The 22,771-nt window shown below is 39.2% G+C and overlaps 1 protein-coding gene across 1 annotated transcript in view; it reads left to right on the top strand.

Moving 5' to 3' along the window:
- Nucleotides 1-22,771, top strand: part of PDE11A (phosphodiesterase 11A) — a 300,465-nt gene that overhangs the window by 106,944 nt on the left and 170,750 nt on the right. The window contains exons 3-5 of the mRNA XM_081815325.1: nt 1,630-1,719; nt 5,449-5,589; nt 20,959-21,023. Coding sequence (XP_081671451.1) covers nt 1,630-1,719; nt 5,449-5,589; nt 20,959-21,023 — 296 coding nt within the window. The remainder of the gene's footprint in view (nt 1-1,629; nt 1,720-5,448; nt 5,590-20,958; nt 21,024-22,771) is intronic.

A 22,771-nucleotide genomic window follows, 5' to 3' on the forward strand; every position in this document is an offset into this window, starting at 1 on the left:
TGACAGAAATAGCACCTCGTTCTAGGAGGCAGCATGTTGTAAGGAATGATCATCAGTTGTAGAAGAAGATGACCTGAGTTCCTGTGTGAGTTTGAGCAAGTTACTGAATTTCCTGATCTCTAAAATGTACTTAAAGTCTCTCCGTGAGAAGTTGATGTGCTATTCAGATGACGAAATGAAGTGAGCGTGTCTGGCACCTAGTAGGTCCTCATTAAATAGAAGTTCGAACCAAATTCAGTGAAGGAATTTATCCTGGAAAAATGTGTCAAAAATCAACTCACTGGTTTTGTATGTCTATCTACTCCCAATCCTGCCGTTTGTCTTTCTTCAGGAGCGGTGTCGCCATATTAGCTTCTACAGCATTGTGCTACACTTCCTGGGACCCGAGGTCAGAGTTGAGTAAGCCCAGGCAGCCAAAGCAAGATTTTAATAGGAAAGAAATGATAGGGAATGTGGATTGTCCTTCATCTTTTGTCTTTCTCAAGCCCTCTGCAAAATCACCTTCCACTCTAGGTAATTGTGTTCTGCGGGTCCCACGGGCGTCTCCCGCGGCTCCTGCTATTCTCATCGCTCACCCGTGGTGAACACTGCACTTCCGCCTTCTGGGCATGCAGGAGCGGCTCTGTTTTGCCCCTGCTCTGTACCTCTTCACAGGACATTGCAGTGTGGGGTGTGTGTGTGAGAGAGAGAGAGAGACAGAGACAGGAAAGGAGACGGAGGGAGGGAGGAAGACGATGGAACAAAACATGCCCTTTTCCTTAGAGAAATCCCAAAGCAATCTTGCTCGTCACAATGTTCTATGTTGCGAAGAGTCTAGGGAAATCGTTCCTTTGGTTTTTACTTGGGGCATTCTCTCTCTCTTTGGAATCAGAGATTCCAGAGATGAATTTGAGTGAGAGTGTCAGGCAGTACTGATAATAAGTGATGATGAAATGATGAGCAAGTCTTTGTTAGGATGGAGCCCACCACACCGAGCTGTTTCTTCCCATAGGAGAAGTGTGCTCTCTGAAACGATCCCCAACCTTTCCTCAAACAGGCTTCTGTAGGATCATCCCACACATTTGCATTCACATCCAGTTATGTCAACAGAACAGTGGGCACAATTTGAGCTCTTTTGCACGAGGCTATTAGGCCCTGTGGCCCCTAAGTTCCTACTGGCCCAGTCTACCAAGCATACTGAAATTTGTAGCTAGCAGTGTGCTAGGGTCAAGCTGAGAACCTTGGTAAAGATACACATGTACAAGGAAATTGACTCAGAGCCTGCCGCCCTCCAAATATGAATGTGGACACTTGCCTTACATTTTAGATATATGAGTTGATTCATTTATTCCTTTTTCACTGATCAAAGAAGGAATACACAGATGATTTAGGTACAGTTCCTGTATTAGTCATCATTGTTGCTTCACTATATGTGCTCATAGATGTGACTGTCCCTAGTTAAAGCTTGATTGAGACCATCTTAGAGTCAACTCTGAAAAATATCCCTTCTAAAGTTAAGATACTCGTATCAGTAACTCCATACTCGATTTCTGTGTTGAACAGAAAGTATTATAATCAGGCCAATGCAAGGAATATAGCATTTGGTGCAGTAAGGTTTTAATGTTCTTAACACACTCTCTCTGCCCCCAGGTTATGCAGATGTATCTTCCATTTTGTGGAATTGCCATATCTAATGCTCAGCTCTTTGCTGCCTCAAGGAAAGAATATGAAAGAAGCAGGGTGAGTAGAAAGAAACGCTGTTCACAACCCTCCAAGCTCTCTGACTTTCAAGGGTCTGTGAGTCATCATGTCTTTTAAAAACAGCAGATGATGTTTGAATTGTACAGGAGTCCTTTTTATTTGTTTAATCCTTCAAGTTTATGGTTGAAGATATCTTTGAAGCAGTAAGTGCAAATGGAAGTGGATACAAATTCTCTGTTGTTTGGGGCAAATAGTACCAGCTTCTTTTAAAAATGAAATTAATTTCACATCTGTACTGTAAGGTAGTAGATATACTCTTATTTGTAGCTTTGAAACAATAACACACTTTAGCTATATTTTTACAATTTAGTTTCTTTAAGAAGCAAGATGTGTTGCAAATGATTTCACCCCACCTCATAGATTTTGCTTTTGAATTGAAAGTTTTTCTGGAAGAGCACCACAAGAGAACTGGACAATAATGCAAATACTTTTATAGGATTATAAAGAAACACATACAAAGAGGGACTTTCACCAGCTATCCAGGTAAATAGGAAAGAGAGAAAGAGAGAAAAAGAAGGAAGGAAGGAAGGAAGAAAGAAAGGGAGGAAGGAAGGAAGACTCAAAAAAAATGCTAACTTATCAAATAGATATTAAATTATATTAGGCTCATAATATAATAGATATAGGTAGGTATAGATAGGTACAATAGATAATAGTCAAGCAAACCAATAAAAAATAATATAGTATCAGGTAGTGATAAATGCTATAAAAATGAAATGAGATGAAGAGATAGAGATTGATCACTGAAGGCTAGTTTGAGAGGATGCTTATTTCAGAGCATGATCAAGAAGTTCTTTATAAGATGTTATTTGAACTGAGACCTGAATGAAATGAAGGAGCAAAACTACCCAAAGATCAGGGAAGAGCATTCCAGATAGTGGAAATGTCAAGTTGAAAGGCACTAAACAGGCAAAAGCTTGGTCTGTGCATCTAAGGAGCAGAGAGGAAGAACTCCAATAGCCAAAACAGTATTTAAAAAGAAGGACAAAGCTGGAGGTACCACACTTCCTGATTTCAAACTATAATACAAAGCTCTTATAATCAAAACAGTATGGTATTGGCACTAAACACAGACACGTAGACCAGTGGAATAGAATTGAGAGCCCAGAAATAAACCCATGCATATACAGTCAACATATATTTGACAAGGGAGCCAAGAATACTAAATGGGGAAAATATAGTTTTTTTCACAAATGATGTTGGGAAAACTGGATATTCACATGAAAAAGACTGATATCAGACCCCTATCTTACACCACTCACAAAAATTAACTTGAAATGGATTAAAGATATATATGTAAGACATGGAACTAAAACTTCTAGAACAAAACATAGGGGAAAGGCTCCAGCAATTTTTTGGATCTGATACAAAAGCACATTTGTGATCATTTCACAACATGTGATGTATCAAATCATCATATTTTACACCTTAAACTTACACAAAGTTATATGTCAATTATATCTCAATAGAGCTAGGAAAAAAAGAAACAATGTGACTGGGACTAGAGGAGCAAGAAGTGAGAAATTCCCTCCCAAATTAGCGGTGACATATACAAAGCTTATTGATGTGGGAAATGAGTGACAATGACTTTTGGCTTGTACACCTGGCAAGTAAACAGTTGGGTAAGGAGTCTAAAGTTTTGGTGAGATGTCAAGACTCGAGACTCGTCGTATTGGGGAACGATCAGTATATAGATGATACTTAAAAGTAGGGTACCGAGTGGGTCAATCTGGAGGAGAATCTGTAGATAAGAGAAAGGGAAAGGTCCAAGGATGAGCTCAGGAGCAAAAGAAGGCACTAGACGAAGGAGGGGGGCCAAGACAAGGGAAGTCAAGAAACAGGGAGTGTTCAGCTGTGTGAAGAGCCTCCAATGTCTGTTGAATTGCCCATCATCCAAGATTTTCTTCTCTTTTTCTCCCATCGTGGAGTTAGTCTGTATTATTTGTGAAACTTTTATCACTTGTTAGTAAAGCAGCAATTTTTAATTAGAAACAGTAAAATTACTATGATGTGATTTGTCAGTGCAAGACTCAAGGCACAATTAGTTTTTCCTCTGAGATAAATGTTCTTGTATATGGGTCCCAGGGGCCTTATTCACACAGTCACAACAAATTGAAAAGTTAAATAATTGTTCAGTTAATATGATCCATCTGAAGAAATAGTCTGGATGATTAAGGAATAATGTTTTCCCCCTTAATAACAGGGAATTGTGTTGGTAATTATTCAGACAATTGCCTCATTTTTAATGTTATATTTAAATATGAAATTATTGCACATTGACTTCTTACAGCAATTTGCTGCCCAAATTTCAAACAGTCAGGATACACTCAAAACTTTTTTCACCTCCTGGTGTTTCTCCTCTTCAGGATCATAGAGCCACCCAGGCCCTTAGCCGTACTCAGAGGTTCTCTTTAAAGAAAATGCCACCAAGGATATTTGATCCTCTTTTAGATGCTCAGTGAACTAGACTCATTTCATGGATCCCTTAACTCATTCAAATGCTTTTCTACCTGAATAGAGTCAGAGAAGAAATTTTCACATGTTTCCAATGGTTTCAGGACAAATCAAATTCATTACTAAAGTTGAAAATTTCCCTGGGATGATCATCAACACCATCTACCTGAATAGAGGTGAATTTGAAAACTCACAAAATCCTTTTGTGAGAGGTCAGACCTGAGAGTGTACATCTTATTAAGTTCTGTTGAACGAAGCACCTTCTGGCCAATTCACTGGCTGTGTAATTTTCTGATTGCTCTCTGGTAGAAACATAATACCTACTACCTGTACATAGCCCACTATTCTGAAATCTCTGGAAAGAGCCATGTTATTAAAAATTCCAAATAAATATTATTTCAATGCAAAAATTGCAAGCTAACTTAGCTGGATAAAATGAGAGGTTATTACCATTTGATTTTTAAGTGAGTATGCAGGTTTTCAAGTTAGTTTTCAAGTTAGTTTCAAGTTTTCAAGTCATTCATCTAAGGTTTTCTTTCTTTAATTTGTGTGTTTTTCATTCTGTTAACAGAAATTTTAATGGTATTTTCTTTCCTGAGATATATTTTAGTATCTGTGTTTTCCTGGACAGGTGAGATGAAGCAATACTTCTTATGTAGAGGGATTAATGGGAATTTTATATATTTTTTGAAGGCTCTGAAGCTTAATTAGTATTCATCCCTATAATTCTTTCAGAGTGCTGTGAGAGATGTGTATTAGGGAAAATAAGTCTCAAGTCTGACCATGAACCTATTTCTTCCTGGGTGAGGAAGAGCTGCTTTGTAATTTTCTGAAATAAATGTTCTTTGGAGAGAATCAGGTATTCATAATTTATAAAATGTTGGGTTTATACCTAGTTATGTTACAGAAAAACTACTGTGAAGTGGGGCTGGGGAGGGAAGCCTAGAGCTATAGTGGACTAAATGGGATTGTGTAGTCATTAGCTCCTCGGGAGATAGTCCTATAGCTGTATGTGGGATTTATATAGGATTATATGGATTGACACTATTCTCAAGTTGTATTTTTCAGTTCAAAACTGTGTTATAAAACAAAATGATGGACTATGTCGAAACAATGATCAATGCTTTAAAAATTAGCCACACAAAAATATTTATATTTTATTATAGCAAACACCAAATGGAATTTTGAGAGGAAAAAAAATTTTTTTTATTCAGTCCTATACCCACCTAAATGCATCCATTTTATCTTTCCTAGGCTTTGCTAGAGGTTGTTAATGACCTCTTTGAAGAACAGACTGACCTGGAGAAAATTGTCAAGAAAATAATGCATCGGGCCCAAACTCTGTTGAAATGTGAACGCTGTTCTGTTTTACTCCTAGAAGACATTGAATCACCAGTAAGTCATCTTTTATCTGTCACACAGTGTTGAAGACTGTGTTAATGGACTGAAGTTTCATTTATTTGTAATTCAGCTTGTGAAATCTTTGCTTGAACCACTCGCTTCATGACTCTTCTAACCATGAGGTCACTTTTTATAAAATTAAAGTTTTTTTAAATTTCTTTTACATGTATTTTCCGTCTTGTTTTGCTGTCACCTTAGAAACATAGGCTCTTACGTTGATGGGGACCTTGGAGATCAATCCCAGCCCTGAGTATTTACAGATTACAGATTAGCTGGTTTGCCCCATGTCTCCCAGCTGAATAGACGTTAGCTCAATGCCGGGCTCCCATCCTATTCCCCCAGCATGAGGAAAGCCGTTGGCATCTCTGGGTGTGGACTGCAGTCCAGACTGTGCTCCCCAGCCCTCTTATGAGGAGGAAGCAAACAAATGCTGGAGGAGCAGTGCCCTTTGCTTCTGGGGCTCGGACAGACTGTACTTGAGCTGAGGGGGGTGACAGGCCTCAGCTGGGCTGTGCTCTGCAGCAAAGGCTTGAAGTGTAGTTTCCAAGTTCTTTTCCTGTTGCTTCGGAGCTGGGGATGCTTGCACAGAGCACACACCAGGTGGAGGCAGCTCCTTGCCTCTTCCCCGCTGGGGTTTCTGTTACTCCAACGGCAGGCATCGAGCTAGTTCAAGGCCTCCGGCCTGCAGCACCTTGGCTTTCAGGTTTCTGTTAAGCCCTTCAGCTCTTTGGGGGAAATCTGCTGGGTAAATATGCAACAGTATTGAAAATAATGATCATCATCAATCTAACTTCTTGAAAGTTAAATGTCTAAACCCTTAGCAGCAATTTAATATCTTTACTGTGAACTGTCTTCGAAGACCAGGAATTGTCTAGCTATTTAAGTACCGTTTTAATACTTCAGAGGATGATATTTTACTGTCCTTTGCTTAGAAAAGGTTATTGTCTTTGCCTTCAGGTTTGTTTTCCTCCAAGAATAAGAACCTTAGGGTAAATTTTGGAGATGTAAAAATAAGTATCATAAAATTTACAACATGAAGTTGTTTTTTTTTAAGATTTTGTTTATTTATTTGACACACAGAGAGATAGTGAGAGAGAGAGTACAAGCAGGGGGGAGCGGCCGGCAGAGGGAGAGGGAGAAGCAGGCTCTCCGCTGAGCAAGGAGCCCAATGCGGGGCTCGATCCCAGGATGCTGGGATCATGACCTGAGCTGAAGGCAGACGTTTAACCAACTGAGCCACCCAGGCGCCCCACAATGTGAAGTTTTAAAAAATCTATACATGTTTAAAATGTTGAGGCGTGTTTGCCCATATTTTAGCAGAGCTTGGCGTTACTTCTACATCAGCAGGTGTGGTTTAAACAAACGATAGCCTTGCCATTATCCTGTGATTATGTAAAACTCTGTGGAACCCTGGGAGAACACCCCCCCACAATAGCCCACATTTATGGAATGCTCTGGATGTTGTGTGAAGTACTTGAGTTCATTTAATTGCCCCTCATCCTTATGAAGTAGGTATTATTATCATTCTCACTTTATAGAGGAGGAAATGAGGCTCAGAGAGTTGAGTGACTTGCTGGAGTCTCCCCCCACCGCCTGACTCTAAAGCCCCAGAAAGGAATGGGGAGGAGTGGGGGTGCTTGGTGGTACGATGATAGTCCTGGCAAGCTGTAGGCTCTCACCAAGCAAGGGCGGGAAGAGGCAGCTGTTGGGGCCTCAGCTTACATGGGACGAAGTCTGCTGGTAGGGGTTCTGGGGTAGCTCAGTAGCCCGATGATGTAATCAAGAGCCCAGCACTGTCCACTTTCCTGCCCACGTCTCAGTGCTCGGCTGCGTTTCACCCTTATGGGCCAGGATGCTGACACAGCTCCAGGCAGTGTGTCATCATGTACCAGGAGAGGAAGAAAGGAAAACTTCTGTTCACCTAGCTCTCTTTTTCTCAGGGGAGAAAGTCTTTTCTGTAAGAGTTTTTTCCCAGCTGACTTTCCTGCAGGATTCACTGGTCAAGAATGAGATATTGCAAAAAAAAAAAACAAAAACAAAACGAGATATTGCTTACATCATTCATATTCTTGATATTTTTCTATTCTTCACTTCTCAGTCTCTAATACAGGTGTATTCAAATGTTCAGCATAACTGAGATTTATCAGTATCTTCTTGTCCAGTTCTGTAGGTCGTTGATTTAGTTGTATTAATATTACTTGTTCATGCGTTTTTGAGTTTGGGATTGGAGGTCATTTTGATGGGAGGGTGTTCGTTTGTTGGTGCCATTGTTTTCTTTGGTTCTTTCTTGTACTCCTCCCTCCCTGTCTAATAGTTTGTGCAGTCCTTGGCCCCTAGTCAAGAACAAGTTGGGTCTCCTGCTGCGTGGTAATATTACACTAAGCCAGAAGGAGCATGGTTCAGTGTCTGGGGGTGAAGCTAGGTCACCTGTTTCAAGAGAACATTTTTAGTCCCCAAACCCCAGTAGAAGCTGAAGTTCCAATCATTGCCACCTGCCTGTTTCTGGACTTGGAGCACAGTAGGCCTGTGTCTTCAAGCTTGGCCCTTTAGAGACCTTTTCTTTTTGGTCTTCTCTGCCATCCTGCCCTTCTCTTTTTTCTGCTTTTTGACCTCTAGATGTCTTTCTGGTTTTCTCTTTCTGTATTTTTATCAATCTGTACTCTGTTTTTGGAAGAGAACAGATATGTCAAAGCATTAACTTATGGCATCATGTCTACTGGAGTTCCATATGCTACTTTTTACAATCGGGGGGAGACAAGCATCATTTCAGGAAAAAAAAATCTGCTGGAAGTTTCCTTCCTCTAAAAATAACTTTTGCTTTTCTCTATTTTATTAGAATCATTCCTGAAAACAGAAACTTCTGATTATTGCCTTGTGATTTGAGTATTTAAAAAGCTGGTTACTGCAGATGTATGATATTTCCTGGCCTTTGTTCATTTGAGGGAAAGAGGAAGAAAAGAAATTGAAATCTAGCTATCGAAGGTTTGATTCATCAAGCTCCTCAGTGTTTAGAGACTGCCTTCCTGAGCAGGCAGGTGTTAACTGATCAGTTCACTCAGTAGATGCCAAAAATAGAAATAAGGAATGCCTTTCCGGCCTCTCTCCTGCCAAAATTCATATTTTACCCTCTTTTGCTTCCCTTAAGTGTTTCAGTCAATCAATTTTAAGTGACTTTTTCAGTGGTATCTTCCACTAGATTGAAAAAGTAGAAAGATTGTTCCTTAGCTAGCTACCATTGACATTAGGAAAATTTAGTCCTTTGAACTGAATATTCCCTATATAATATTATGACATTCCATGAACCTGTCCAAGCAATTCCTATACCTTCTGTTAGCTTCTTTCTAGTTTATGTATTTACTATTATCTCTACTTCTTTCTGTGCTTTGTCAAGGAAAGCAAGAATGCGGACATTTCCATGGTAAAGTCCTAAGGCACTTTCTCAGGACTAGTGTTTACTCGTGTTCTCCTTTCACGGATCATCCCGATGGCTGGCAGTGACTGCCTCGTGGAGAACTCCAGCAAGGACTTCATAACCCAGCTTATAACCAGGAAGCTAGTTTCAGGAGCTCACTTCCTAAACCAGGAAGCACGACCTACACTTACTTTTTAATATGTTCCTTAACTTCTTGGTTCTTGTGTAAATATACATGCAATTAAGCCATTGAACTAGATGATCTTCCTGAATCCCACACTTGAAAGGAAGAGATGGAGGTAACTGTTATCTGATTGTTCCAGAACAGCCTATAATTCAATCCCCTCCATCCTAAATGGATGGCAAAAATCACTCCAGGTCACTTTCTTTCCATTTCCTTACCTTTCTTTAGCTTGTCTTCTCCCTATAAGGAAATCAATGTAAATTCTTTTTGATTTTTGTTCCAATTGCTTTTTCTAGAGTGCAAAGTGGCAACTATCTCAGAAAAACTCTGATGATTATCCAGTCATTGTTTTATATATACTCACATCATTAATCATTAATATATTATATTATATATTTGTTATATTAAGTCACTTTATTAGTAATTTTCTATCAATATATTAACTCACATCATTAATCACTTATATGTGTTAACTATATGTATATGTGTGCATATATATATATCCAACTTCTGAACTTCAATTCCCACTCCATCTCCACCACATCCTGCCCCAAATCTTTATCACTTCTAAGATTTCCTATTTCAGTTCATAGAATCATCATGTAGTAAGCAATTCAAGCTAAAAAACCACACAGTAGCTTCTAAGTGTTTCTTACCATTTACGTTCAATCGTTTGTCAGTTCTGTTGCTTTTATGTTGAAACCTCATTTCTACTCCCTTCCTCTCACCTCTTCTACTACTGTCTTTACTAATCTCTTAGCTCCACATTTTCCTCAACTCATTTCTTCACTTGCAAATGGGGCAGTCTTCCTTTCCATCAATTCTTAATACTCCTTCTAGTTCTCTTTCTAAAACATGCATCTGCCTCTCCCATGGTTCAGAATATTTGGTAACTGTTGCCTACACCATAAAGTTCAAACTGCCCAAAATACAAGGTTCATCACCTCTGCTCCCAACTTAACTTTTGGCTGTTCTTTCTGGTCCTCAGCCTCACCCTTTCCCTTTCTTCCTCCTCTATCCCCCCTCCCCAGGTCAGCCTATGCATGCATTTGCCTCTGTATCTTGGTACATCTTGTTCTTGTGGACGACAAAATGCACCAGACATTTAGGGAGATAATTTCATCCAGGCTATTGCTATAGGGAGAACATTCATTTCTGAGGAACATCTCAAAAAAAAAAGGAAGGAAGGATGAAGACAGGTCTTATTTTAGAATATGCTAGGGCAGGGTGGTCCTTTGAGGTTAGCCAATTCTGGAAGAAAGTGGTAGGAAGGATTTCTTTATTATTATTGTTTTTTGGGGAGAGCAGGGCTCAAGTAAAGTTCAACATTGTCAACTCTGTACTGACTATTTTCTGCACCGCCCCCCCTTCTATTCTTGATGTTTCTCTCCTTAGCTCAGTGCCCTTGAATGTACTTGGACTTTCTTGCCCACTGGCTTCCAGTTGAGTTTGACAAAAAAGAGGGATCAGCAGAAGGTTTTTTTGTTTTTTGTTTTTAGATTTATTTATTTTAGAGAGAGAGAGCATGAGCGGGAGGGGCAGAGGGAGAGGGAGAGAGAATCTCAAGCAGATTCCATGCTGAGCACAGAGCCTGACACAGCACTCGATACCATGACCCCAAGATCACAACCTGAATAGAAACCAAGAGTTGGATGCTTAAACTACTGCACCACCCAGGCGCCCCCAGCAGAAGGTTTAGAGGCTGGAGGAGAGAGAAATTGGGGATAGTTATTCCTCTTGTTCTTTCTGTGCCAGTTGTTAGAGGTGGCTGGATTCTTCCAAGATCCCCTTCCATAGTTCTAGTGCCTCAAGGACACCAAAAGCATTATTCCCTCTTTCCTGACATCCTTCCTTCTCTCCCTTGCTCTCTGTGATCTTTAGACATGCTCCTTTAGACTGCAGTCTTTCCAAAGTTGCTAGTTCCTGGGTATCTCACCATTTCTTATTGGTTTCTTTTAACCCTGCCCACACTTCTGTAACTAGTCCCTTTATTGAATTAGGTTCAGTTAAAACCTTTTCAGTGTTCTTTCTGTTTTTGGCCAAAACTGACCTATTTGGTCCCTCAACCCAGAAAACTTCCCCCACTACTCAGCCTAGAGCATGCCCACCATTGAAGACACAGTTCACACAAAGACTTCTTCAACACCCTCTTCTGTGTGCTTGTAGAATTTTGAACATATATTGTGGTGAAATTATACTTTTGTGAACTGTTCCCCCCACCCCTGTACTATTTTGTGAGTCCCTCAAAGACAGGACATGATTTATGCCCCTTTGGTATTTCCAGAGCCCATAATGGTGCCTGTACACTAAGTATTTGATAGATGTTGATCAAATGAATAAATGATTAGAGTAAATTACTCATCATCATAAATGAGAAATTTATCAAGAAGGATGACAATGGATGATCATTTAGTTCTTTTGCCCTATAGAATCATTCTCTTGTGGAAAAATATAGATTAAGAAGACTAATGAAAAATGGTGATTATTAGATCATTCCTATTTTCTTTTTGGTGGCAGGAGTATCTGTTTGAGCACAGTTTTTGTTTTTTAAGTTATTTTTAAATTTAAAAAGACAGAGAGAAACCAAACCAACTAGTGCTTGATAAATATCCAAATCAAAAAGTCTTCTGTCCGTGGAGCTTTTCCAAAGAACAGGCAGAGGTGTTCGGGGATATTTTGTTTGCTTCACTGTGTACTGCCTTCCCCAGGGTGCAATCATCAGGGCTGATCAACAGCCAGGAGAGCTTGGAACCACTTGTTCAGTTTCATTGACCTATAAACCACTTCTGATATTTCTCTTGTAAGATTCTCTTTTTACTTAGTGTATGTGAATGTGGGTATTTATTTATTTAATCTAGGCTCATGTAGTATATCTATTATAAAATCAGACTTGGATTTAGAGAATAAATTTTAAAAAATTAATGAGACCGAGAACTATACAATTGGCCCAAGTCAAGAATAAAGCATGAATTTTATTCTCTTCTTTTATGCTCTTGTCTGTTTTTTATTGGTCATAATCTCCACAGTGACACTATATATCCCATTAAATTGCACTGAAATATTTTAGCTGTTTTTGCTGTTTCATTTTTAAACCCAGGTGTCTGACTATAAATAATTTTCTACTTGAATGCATTATATTTTTAATAAATATTTTAAAATATATAAATTGTTTGGGGCATGGCTGCCTAGAGTTTTGCTTTTCAAAAAAAGATACATTTGAGAGTGAAAAGTGGCACTTTTAATAATTGTTTCAGGACAACAGGCTTAATTAAAGTGGGACAGTCCATGACAACTTTGACATACGCATGTCCTCAAGTATGTCCCCCACCACTTACTGTGGTGCCTAAAATTTCCATCATTACAGTCTTGTTTCAGATGTGAAGATTCTGACTCCAGGAATCCCCTTTCTGAATCACAGATAAATTGCATAGGAATATGAATATATTAATCTATCATCAGTCATTGAAGTTTAGCAAAAAATAACTAGAGATGGCTCTAGATCATAAGTCAACAAACTCTTCTATGAAGGGCTAGCTAGTAAATACTTCAGGCTTTGTGGCCCATATGGTCTCTGTTGGAGCTACTCAACTCTACTGTTGGAGCAAAAAGCAGCCACAGTAATATTTAATTAATGAGTGGGCCCTGTTAAAATGCGACTTTATTTATAAAACCAGATGGTGGGGAAGATTTGGCCCATAGACTCTTTTGCCTGTCCCTGCTCTAGAAGAGTGAGAGGCAAGCAGATCAGTCTGCATCTCCAGAAACGTATTACTTCTCTTCTGTTCATCCTGCTGGCCTCAACATGGACCAAGTCCCATGAGTATGTCGCCTTAAGGGCCCAATATTCTGATGACTTGGAGGGTTCACTGGCCATGAGTCTAATCTCAAATTACCCTACATTCAGAAAATCTGTAAGAGGATTCCACCAGCAGCCCTGGGTTCCTGACTAGATGGTCTAGACTAGGATTTCTGTGATAAATCCATTCTAAAATGGACTTGAAGCCCTTCATAGTCAGATTGTCTGGACTCAGACTAACTTTCTACACCTTATGGAGCCAAGGCTGGCTTTTCATCACTTTCTTGATCTTATCTGGCTTACAGTCATCAGTGGGTTTGTCCTCACAGTTTCTGTTCTCTGCTTATATTTGACCACTCTCTAAACGGGACTCAAGCCTGCTTCTCTTTTATTCTTACATTGTTTGCTATCAGCTGGAGGCCCTTAAATGTTGTATTTCTCTTACCCACCGTTCCAGATTCCCTTCCCATGCTTCTGAAAAATCCTCTTTTATACAACTTAATGCTCAACTGTAATTACTTTTACATAAGCAAATTTATGTTACTTCATGTGTAAAAGCATTTTTATACATTTTATACATTTTTCAAGTACATAAGTACTTTATCTCCTCTTGGTTTATACTTTAACTCAATTAATTACCACAGCACTTAAAGCACCCTTCAGCAAAAATAGAAAAATTCATAGTGAGCAAATATTTTCTGAGTGCTTATTAGGTGCCAGACACATAACAAAATGAAAGGCAAAATTTCAAATAAAATGGGAGAAAAAAAAGTAGATGATATAAGCAAAACCAAATGAAATCAGCAATCTCAAAACCAAATTATGCTGCAAAAAGATAAGACTTTGAAACTAAAGCTTTGCTCTGAGCTTCCTAACAGCTAAGGTAAGAGAAGAAATTTAATACATTTTATAATTGTTTGTTAAGTAAAAGGAATCACAACAGCTGATCAAGAAAAATCTTCCTGACCCTTAAAGTTTAAAGTTTTTTCCCCTTTAAAATATTATTTAAAGGTTAGAGACCTTATTTACTATGTTTTGATATCTCTTTTTGTTACCCAGTATACACTGATATTGCCTTAGATAATCAATATTAGCCAAAGACCAGTCAACATTATTCTCATTTTTCTTCTAAAGACACAAGAACCTATGAATTATCACATAAGGTACAAAGTAAGGGAACATAATCTATAATACTGCCTTCACTTCTGACACCAATTATAAGTTCAAGGGTTCCCAAGACCACCCTCAGTCTCAATAATTTGCTAGAAGGACTCACAGAACTCACTGAAAGCTGTTATACTCCTGGTTATGGTTTATTATGAGGAAAGATACAGATTAAAATCAGCCAAAGGAGAGATGCATGGGCAAAGTCCAGGAGGGTCCAAATGTGGAGCTTCCAGTTGTCCTCTCTCCATGGAGTCATGGATAGCATTCACTTCTCCCAGCAATGATATGTGACAATGTACATGATGAAGTATGGCCAACCAGGAAAGGTCACCCAAGACTTGGCATCCAGAGGTCTTTATTGAGGCTTAATCACCAAAACTTAGTTGACCACCTACAATAGCTGACCTCAGTCTCCATTCCTTCCAGAGGTCAAGTGATACCACATGACCCAAAGCTGCACCCGACCCGACCTCCCACCCCCCAACCACATTGTTGTGTGGCTCAAATTACATTGTTCTATCTGGCTGGCCCAAGGCACTTTAATCAAGGCTGGATATGTCCAGGGGCTTAGAGGTTACCTCCCAGGAGCCAAGGGCAAAGTCCAGACCTTTCTTTGCATAGAGTTAATTCTTTATTACACACAAGGTCAACACTATGGTTCATCCAGTGTCTGACTTTGACTGGGACACCGTGGACTGGTTTATTGGGGGACACAACTAGTATTCTCCATGATATAGAGTGCTAAAGTTGAAGGATAATCCTTGACTTTCCCTTTATTCATTAAATATAAATTTAGAAAATAAAACCAATAAAATAAAATAAAATAAAATATTTGACCCTGTTTTTCTTTTTTTTTTTTTTAAAGATTTTTATTTATTTGAGAGACAGAATGAGAGAGAGAGAGCATGAGAGGGGGGAGGGTCAGAGGGAGAAGCAGACTCCCTGCTGAGCAGGGAGCCCGATGTGGGACTCCATCCCGGGACTCCAGGATCATGACCTGAGCCGAAGGCAGTCGCTTAACCAACTGAGCCATCCAGGCACCCCAACCCTGTTTTTCTTTATAGCATATGGTTTATATTGAAATAAAAAGTACTAACATTTTTTTTTTTAAAGATTTTATTTATTTATTTGACAGAGAGAGAGAGAGCGAGAGCAGGAACACAAGCAGGGGGAGTGGGAGAGCGAGAAGCAGGCTTCCTGCCGAGCAGGGAGCCCGATGTGGGGCTCGATCCCAGGACCCTGGGATCATGACCTGAGCCGAAGACAGACGCTTAACGACTGAGCCACCCAGGCGCCCCCTAACATTTTTTTTAAAGTGTTTTTTTTTCCTTTTGGTAGTTTTAAAATGTCCTGTTTTACATATCAGGAGTTCAAACACTGACATTTCATTAAGAGGTTATTTGTTTATCTTATCCATTCTCTTTCTCATTCTAGATCTGTAAGTTTTATAGCTTTAAAATTCCAGGATTTTCTATTCCATTTCTTATCAGCATTATCCTTTAGCAGGTTTTTTTTTTTTTAATTTTTTAAACATTAAAAAAACCCCTTTATTCTCTTTTTAATCTCTGAACATTTCTTAGGTTTGTTTTCCTAAGATGTGGAAAGCAGAAGTTCCTTATTATTCCAGGAAGCACTAGTCTTGAGAAGCCAGGGCAAATTAAGCTCACTAGGATACAGTAGACTTCATGCATGCAGAGATTGTTTTCCGTTTACTTTCCCACGTGTAGTCCCAGTGCCCTATGCTCCTTGACACATACAGACTCTCAGTACATATCTGTTGTGTCGAAGCACAGTTTTCAAAATGTTAAAACCTAGCCCTTGCATAAATCTAAAGCAAGCATGTACCAAAGATTTATTGAACTCATTAAAGAGATAAACCAAATGAGGTAGTAAAATCAGTTTTAAAATAGGTACCAAGGGGCGCCTGGGTGACTCAGTCGTTAGGCGTCTGCCTTCGGCTCAGGTCATGATCCCAGGGTCCTGGGATCAAGCCCTGCATCGGGCTCCCTGCTCAGTGGGAAGCCTGCTTCTCCCTCTCCCTCTGCCTGCAGCTCCCCCTGCTTGTGCTCTCACAGTCTCTCTCTCTCTGTCAAATAAATAAATAAAATCTTAAAGTAAAATAAAATAAAATAAAATAGCTACTGAAAGAATGCTAGGGTAAGATTGCTAGGTTAGATTTCCATAATGGTTACTATCATCCAGAACAATAAAATTGTCACTATGGGCTTACTTTACTACTGCTCAGAAATCATTTGCATTTTTCCTTGGATAAAATTCATTTGTGCATTGTCAAGCTGTTCTTTGTGGCTTCAATGACTCACTGAGTGCCTGCACTCAGCCTGCTTGTTTTGAACTTTTACCTAGTTATTGCCCATTTCTGGGTACCCATCCCCAACGTGTGTGTTTAAGCAGTAAGCCTCAGGATGACATTCCCATTTTACCCCTTCCTTCCTCTCCATGTTGACCCAGTTACATTCAAATTACCCAAAGAGCAGGTTTCCCAAGTGCCACAAGCTACCTTACCCCTGACCCCAATAAAGGTACTTACCCATGGGTCCTTGCTCTGCCCTTTCCCTGCCTGCAGTGACCAAACTCTGGGCTTTGGGTGACTTTATATGATCCTCTGAGCATACCATGCTCCCCTCTCTATGATTTGTGATGAATTCTTTAATTTCACATGCCTTTCCAAGTATAATTTCTGGGACTTTGTCAGAGTGATCCTTAATGACCCCACAAGGGGGCTTACTCCCTCATTTACAACCCTAATTTGTATTGCTATCAGTTTTTCAGGAATTATTATCTATCCTTTTAGAGTTGTAAAGTATTCTAATTAATAGTAAAAAGGAAGCCAAATGAAGTATTCCTTAGTAATATTGAGGAGTTTAATCTCATCTGTCCAGTCAGGGAATTTAAAGGTATCTCCTTTTTGATGGGTGCCTGGGTGGCTCAGTGGGTTAAACATCTGACTCTTGATTTGGGTTCAGGTTGTGATCTCAGGGTCGTGAGGTCTAGCTCTACATCGGGCTTTGTGAGCTGGGTGCATACCCTGCTTAATATTCTCTCTCTCCCTCTCCCTCTGCCCTGCCCCACTTGCACTCTTCCTCTCGCTCTTAAAAAAAAAAAAAAAAAAGAAGGTGGGGTGCCTGGGTTGCTCAGTCCATTGAGCGTCTGCCTTTGGCTCAGGTCATGATCCCAGGATCCTGGGATCGAGCCCCGCATGTGGCTCCCTGCTCAGTGAGAAGTCTGTTTTTCCCTCTACCCTTCCCCTCTGCTCATGATCTCTGTCTCTCTTTCTCTCTCTCTCAAATAAGTAAAACCTTAAAAAAAAAAAAAGTATCTCCTTTTTTATTTCCAAATGCAGAAATAATTAATACTGTATTGGTAATTTGATTAATTTTATATTAAGCCAAGTATTCTGCTTCAAGCTACTTTTAGTCTGTGTTTATTCAAATTCAGGCATTAATGGGTTCTTGAAAAATATTTATAGAATTGATAAATAAAGGCAGAGTTTATCTAACTATTCTGACTTTGAAGGAGTCATGTCCAAATAATTTGGTGTCACAGTTTTGCTCATGTTTACAAAAGCAAGGAGTAGTGGGGAAACTGGGGGCTGTAGAATCAGATTGAATGGTGCAAATCCCAATTCTGCAGTGTATTGGTTGTATGGTTTCCAGGAAGGTTGTATGGTTTCCAGGAAACACTTAACCCCTCTGTGCCTTAATTTCCTTTCAATAAAGTGGGGATGATATTATCTACCTTGCCAGAATGTTGTAAGCATTGATATCTACATAAAGCATTGGTCATAATGTATGTAAAATGCCTCATACACATTTGCAGCAAAAAGGGAGAATATAGTTGTCTCAGTCAGTTCAAGATGCTATAACAAATTATTATAGAATGGATGGCTTACAGAACAAACAAGCTATTTCTCACAGTGCTAAAGACTGGGAAGTCTAAGATCAAGGCACTAGCAGAGCCAGTGTCTGGTGAGGGCACTTTTCCTGGTTTGTAGATGGCCAATCTTCTCGTTGTATCCTCACATAGCAGAGAAAAGGAGAGGAAGCAAGCTCTCTCTGCTTCTTATAAAAGCACTAAGCCATTATGAGGCTTCACACTCATGACCTCATCACCTCCCATCTCCATATACCATCATGTTGAAGATTAGGGTTTCAGTATATGAATTTTGGGGAACACAAATATACAGTCCATAGCAACAGCATAAACATGATAAAATAGGGAAAGAATTTTCTGTCATCTAACAAAATAATGGAAAGAAATCACAAATCATGGACGATCAAAGCAGAGATAGAGGACTAACTCCCTCTTAAAATCTGTGACAATTTTCTATCATGCAAACAAATGAAATGCTACTACTTTTTACCTTATTATTATTTTAACTTTAAAAATTATTTGGAGTATAGTTTGAGAGATTTATTATTTGGTGATAGCAAATAGTTTCTCTGTGGCTTGCTAGCCTTGTGAGATCCAAGAATACTGCAAGTGGATAAAGATTTCTAAGTGATTGATTTCTGTTTAAGTCCTCAATTAAGACAAGTGTTCTGGTTAGTTTTGCTGTGTAACAAATAAACCCCAAACTTGGAGGCTTAAATCAATCATGTTATGCTCACAGATCCTATGGATCAGGAATTTGGAGAGGGTACCACAAGGATGGTCTGCCTCTTCTCAGGATATCTGGGGCTACATACAGTTGGAAAAACATAGAAACCAGAGGTGACTTAAGGGCTGGGAACTGGAATCATCTGAAGATCATCACTCATATGTCTGACTCCTAGACTGGAAGGACTTAAAGCCTGGAGCTTCTGACCAGAATAGCTACACGTGGCATCTCTATGTGGTTGGGCTCCCTTTCAGCAGAATGGCCTTAAGGTAGCTGGACCTCTTACATGGTATCTCAGGGCTCCAGGCACAAGTATTCCATCAGACAACACAGAAGGAACATCGCCTTTTATGACGATCTCCGAAGGCACATCATATCCGTTCTATATACTCTATTGGTCAAAGTGGTCAGTAGCCCACTTAGATTCAAGGGGAGGGAACATAGACCCTACCACTTGGTAGGAGGGTGGCAGGGTCGTATTGTAGTGAAGAGTGTAGGATAGGAGATAGTGTTGTGACCATCTTTAGAACATAAAATTGGCCACAATGAAGGACTTTGTAGAGGCTCAGTTCACACTGGAATATGAAATGAAATGTGTGCTCTAGTTGTCAAGGGCATTTCCTTGCAGTTGGTCTGTGTCACTGCCCTGCAGTCAACTAGTCACACACAATTTTCTTTGTGATGAGCTTTTCTTTTCTTTTATCTTTTTCCTAATGTTGCATTTTCTTAGTTTGGGTTCATTACCTCACTGATAAAGCTGTTTTAATATTTAATCTATTCCGTTTCCAAATCATTTTCTCAGGTGCCCATCCATTCCTCATAAGTGGTTAATTTAAAAGGCCTTTGAAGCATGACTGCATCCAGCTACGGCAAATCTAAATGTCAACCTTGGAAGCATCCAGTGACATTCAGATGACTCCTTTCAATATAAGGGCCTCATTTTTCTATCATGTGGTATAGCTTGTCAGAAGAGGACGAGAAATGGTACTTTTCCCACTCCACATTTTTAGTGTTGTTGAAAGAACAGGCACTCTAGAATCATGCAGGCTTGCTTTAACCCCAGGTGCCCCCATTTAGTTCTGTGAAACTGAGCAAGTTTCTTAAAATTTATGGGTTAGTTTCCTCATCTATACACTGAAGATAAAAATCCCTGCTTTATAGAGTTGTACTAAGGAACTTAAATAGTCCAAGAAGCTTCTGATGTAGAGCCTGGTTTATAGTAAGAATTCAATAGTTGCTAATAATAAGGAAAACTACCTTTACATTTCCTGTGTCCAAAATTTTATTTCAGTGTAATAAGTCTTGATCAGGTTCTTGCACCAAATATGCCGGTTTCATGAGACAGGTGAGAGAAGAAGTGTCTACACTAGGGATGATCCTTGAAGAAGATGGCTTTCTCTTCTTTACCCTTGGAGCAGGAGGCTGGGGTTGGTGGCAAAAAATATTCACCTGAGAACAATGATAAACCGAGGAAGGTGACTTCAGGAGCCTGGGGTTGAAGGAGGACATCCTTTTCTAGGTTTTTGTCTCTACCTTCTTCTCCATGCATATTGATCAGATTGTTAAAAGGGCAATAAAAATTTTAAAATGTTTCCAAGTGTGATGTTCCTTGGTAGAACTACCACAGATAGTAAACACCTCATTGTAAAAATATAACACACTTAATTTTCCGCCAGTGTTCATTTGTTTTGTTTCTTATATGAGCGGGGAAAAAAAGAGAGGAAAGCCAAGAAACAGACTCCCAGCTATAGAGAACAAACTGAGGGTTAGCAGAGGGGAGGTGGGTGGGGGGGATGGGCTAAATGGGTGATAGGGATGAAGGAGGACCTTTGTTACGATGCGCACCGGGTGTTGTATGGAAGTGTTGAATCCCTAAATTCTATACCTGAAACTAATACTACCCTGTATGTTAACTAACTGGGATTTAAATAAAAATTTAAAAAAAAAATATGCATATTTAGTAAAATGTATCAAAACTTTGGCAATGTATGCCATGTTAGAAGTAAAATCCAAAAAGTAGGATAGAATTTTCTTTTTCGGCCCCTTGAGACTTCTCCACTTAAAATTCCTCCTTAATCTCCAATTATTGTAATTATCATTATAAAGATGAAAGATGTTTATTGCATTATTTTAAACTGCAAAAAAGCTTTAATTGACTTGAATTTATGTCTTTCTGTGTGTGACAGGTGGTGAAGTTCACCAAATCCTTTGAATTGATGTCCCCAAAGTGCAGTGCCGATGCTGAGAACAGGTAGGGCTTGTGAGTTTCAGGTTTGTCTTTTGCTCCTTGCCTTCAGTCCTTGGTGTTGGCAGCATCGTTTAATTCTTTGAGGATAGGAGTTCTTTCTTTAGATCAGCAAGTGCAGCCAAATACCATCACTCTTCTGTATTTCACAGCTTAAATAAAAACTGCTGCCTTTCTATGTCAACTGTACTTCAATAGTAAAAATTTTCAAGAAACTATAGCTTAAAAATACATGTGTCTACATTGCAGAATAAAACTGCAAATGAATGAAGTCAATTTTTAGATATTCCCTAACTACACAGACAACCTAATTTTCTGCTTTATTCTGTCGCTTTGCTTCTCTTCCTCCCTTTTGTTTGCTTATATTTGGCCAATAATATACCCTTGGGAAAGAGGGAGAGTTTCCAGTAATTCCCTTTTTTTTTTTTTTTTGTTCCCATTGACATCTTTGAGGTAAAGGTGAGGGTTGGGGACAATCAGTGAATTTCTGTTAGCTTTGCGCTGCCCTGAATACCAGTTGGGCGGCTACAAAAGTGGATTCTGTTTACTTTGGTCCCTTCTAGAGGAAGGACTAAGAAATAGTGAAACTGACAACAATGCAGAAATATGGAGAAAGACAAGTAAAGTGTTTCTGGCGCCGTGATGATGATAATGATGTTAATATTGATACTAATGCCAGCAAGATAAGCAGCTTCCAATCACTGAGTGCCAAGTGTGCCACATTCTAGCTAAAGGCTTTATAGGCCTTTAATCCCCAAATTAATCCTATGAAGTCAGCATCGTTACCCCAGCATGATAGAGGAGAAAACCAAGGTTCAGCTAAAGTTCCTGCAGGTAGTAAGTGGTAGCCACATCCAAGGACAAGGTCACCTAATGAAACTCTCCAACAGCCTCTGAACTTTGATCCTATTCCCACACATGATTTACAGCCTGGTAATTAATCTATACAGTGAATATCTGTTGGGTTAATGTTTCCCAAATCTGGCTGATCAATCAGAGTCAAGCTTGGAGAACTTGATAAAAACAATTCCCAGAAAGTTCACTGAGAGATTTTGATTCAGTATGTTGAAATTGAAGTCCTAAAGATCTCTATATTCAAAAGGCTCCCTGGGTATACTACCTGCTTCAAGATGTGATATTCAAGGGTAATTTGATTTTATATATCCATCATTGCCTTAAGGTCAGGAAATAGAAATCAGTACATTAACACTGACACTTCATTTAGTTACTTTAATTTTTATCCAGTGCATGAAATTTAAAAGAGGCCTTTGCTACATACCATATAATTCCATTTATAGGACATATTTGAAAAGGCAAATTTATAGAAATAGAAAGCAGATCAGTAGTTTCCAGGAGCTGGAGATGGAGAGAGGGGTTTACTACAAAGGGGCACAGGGGAATTTGGGGATGTGATGGAATTTTTCTGTATCTTGCTGTGGTGGGGGTTGTATGACTGCATTTATCAAAATTTGCAGAACTGTACACTAAAAAGGCTAAATTTTACTGTCTGTAAATTTTACCTTAAGATGGGGAAAAAGAGGCCTTTCATAAGAGGTTTTTGTTTTTCTGCAAATATATTTTTGTCCACATCTATATCTAATGTCAGCCAATCTATACCTAAAAAAGATATTTAGACATAGAGAGTTACTAGTGGTGTACTGAGCAGTTTTCATGTAAAATAACATGAAATATATTGGAAAAAAATGTGTATTCATACTTACTCCTTGAGCTAGTCATGGCCTCATGTAAGCTAT

This window comes from Leptonychotes weddellii, chromosome 3, assembly GCF_054177405.1.
Source record: "Leptonychotes weddellii isolate Sample4059 chromosome 3, ASM5417740v2, whole genome shotgun sequence".
Taxonomy (NCBI): Eukaryota; Metazoa; Chordata; class Mammalia; order Carnivora; family Phocidae; genus Leptonychotes; species Leptonychotes weddellii.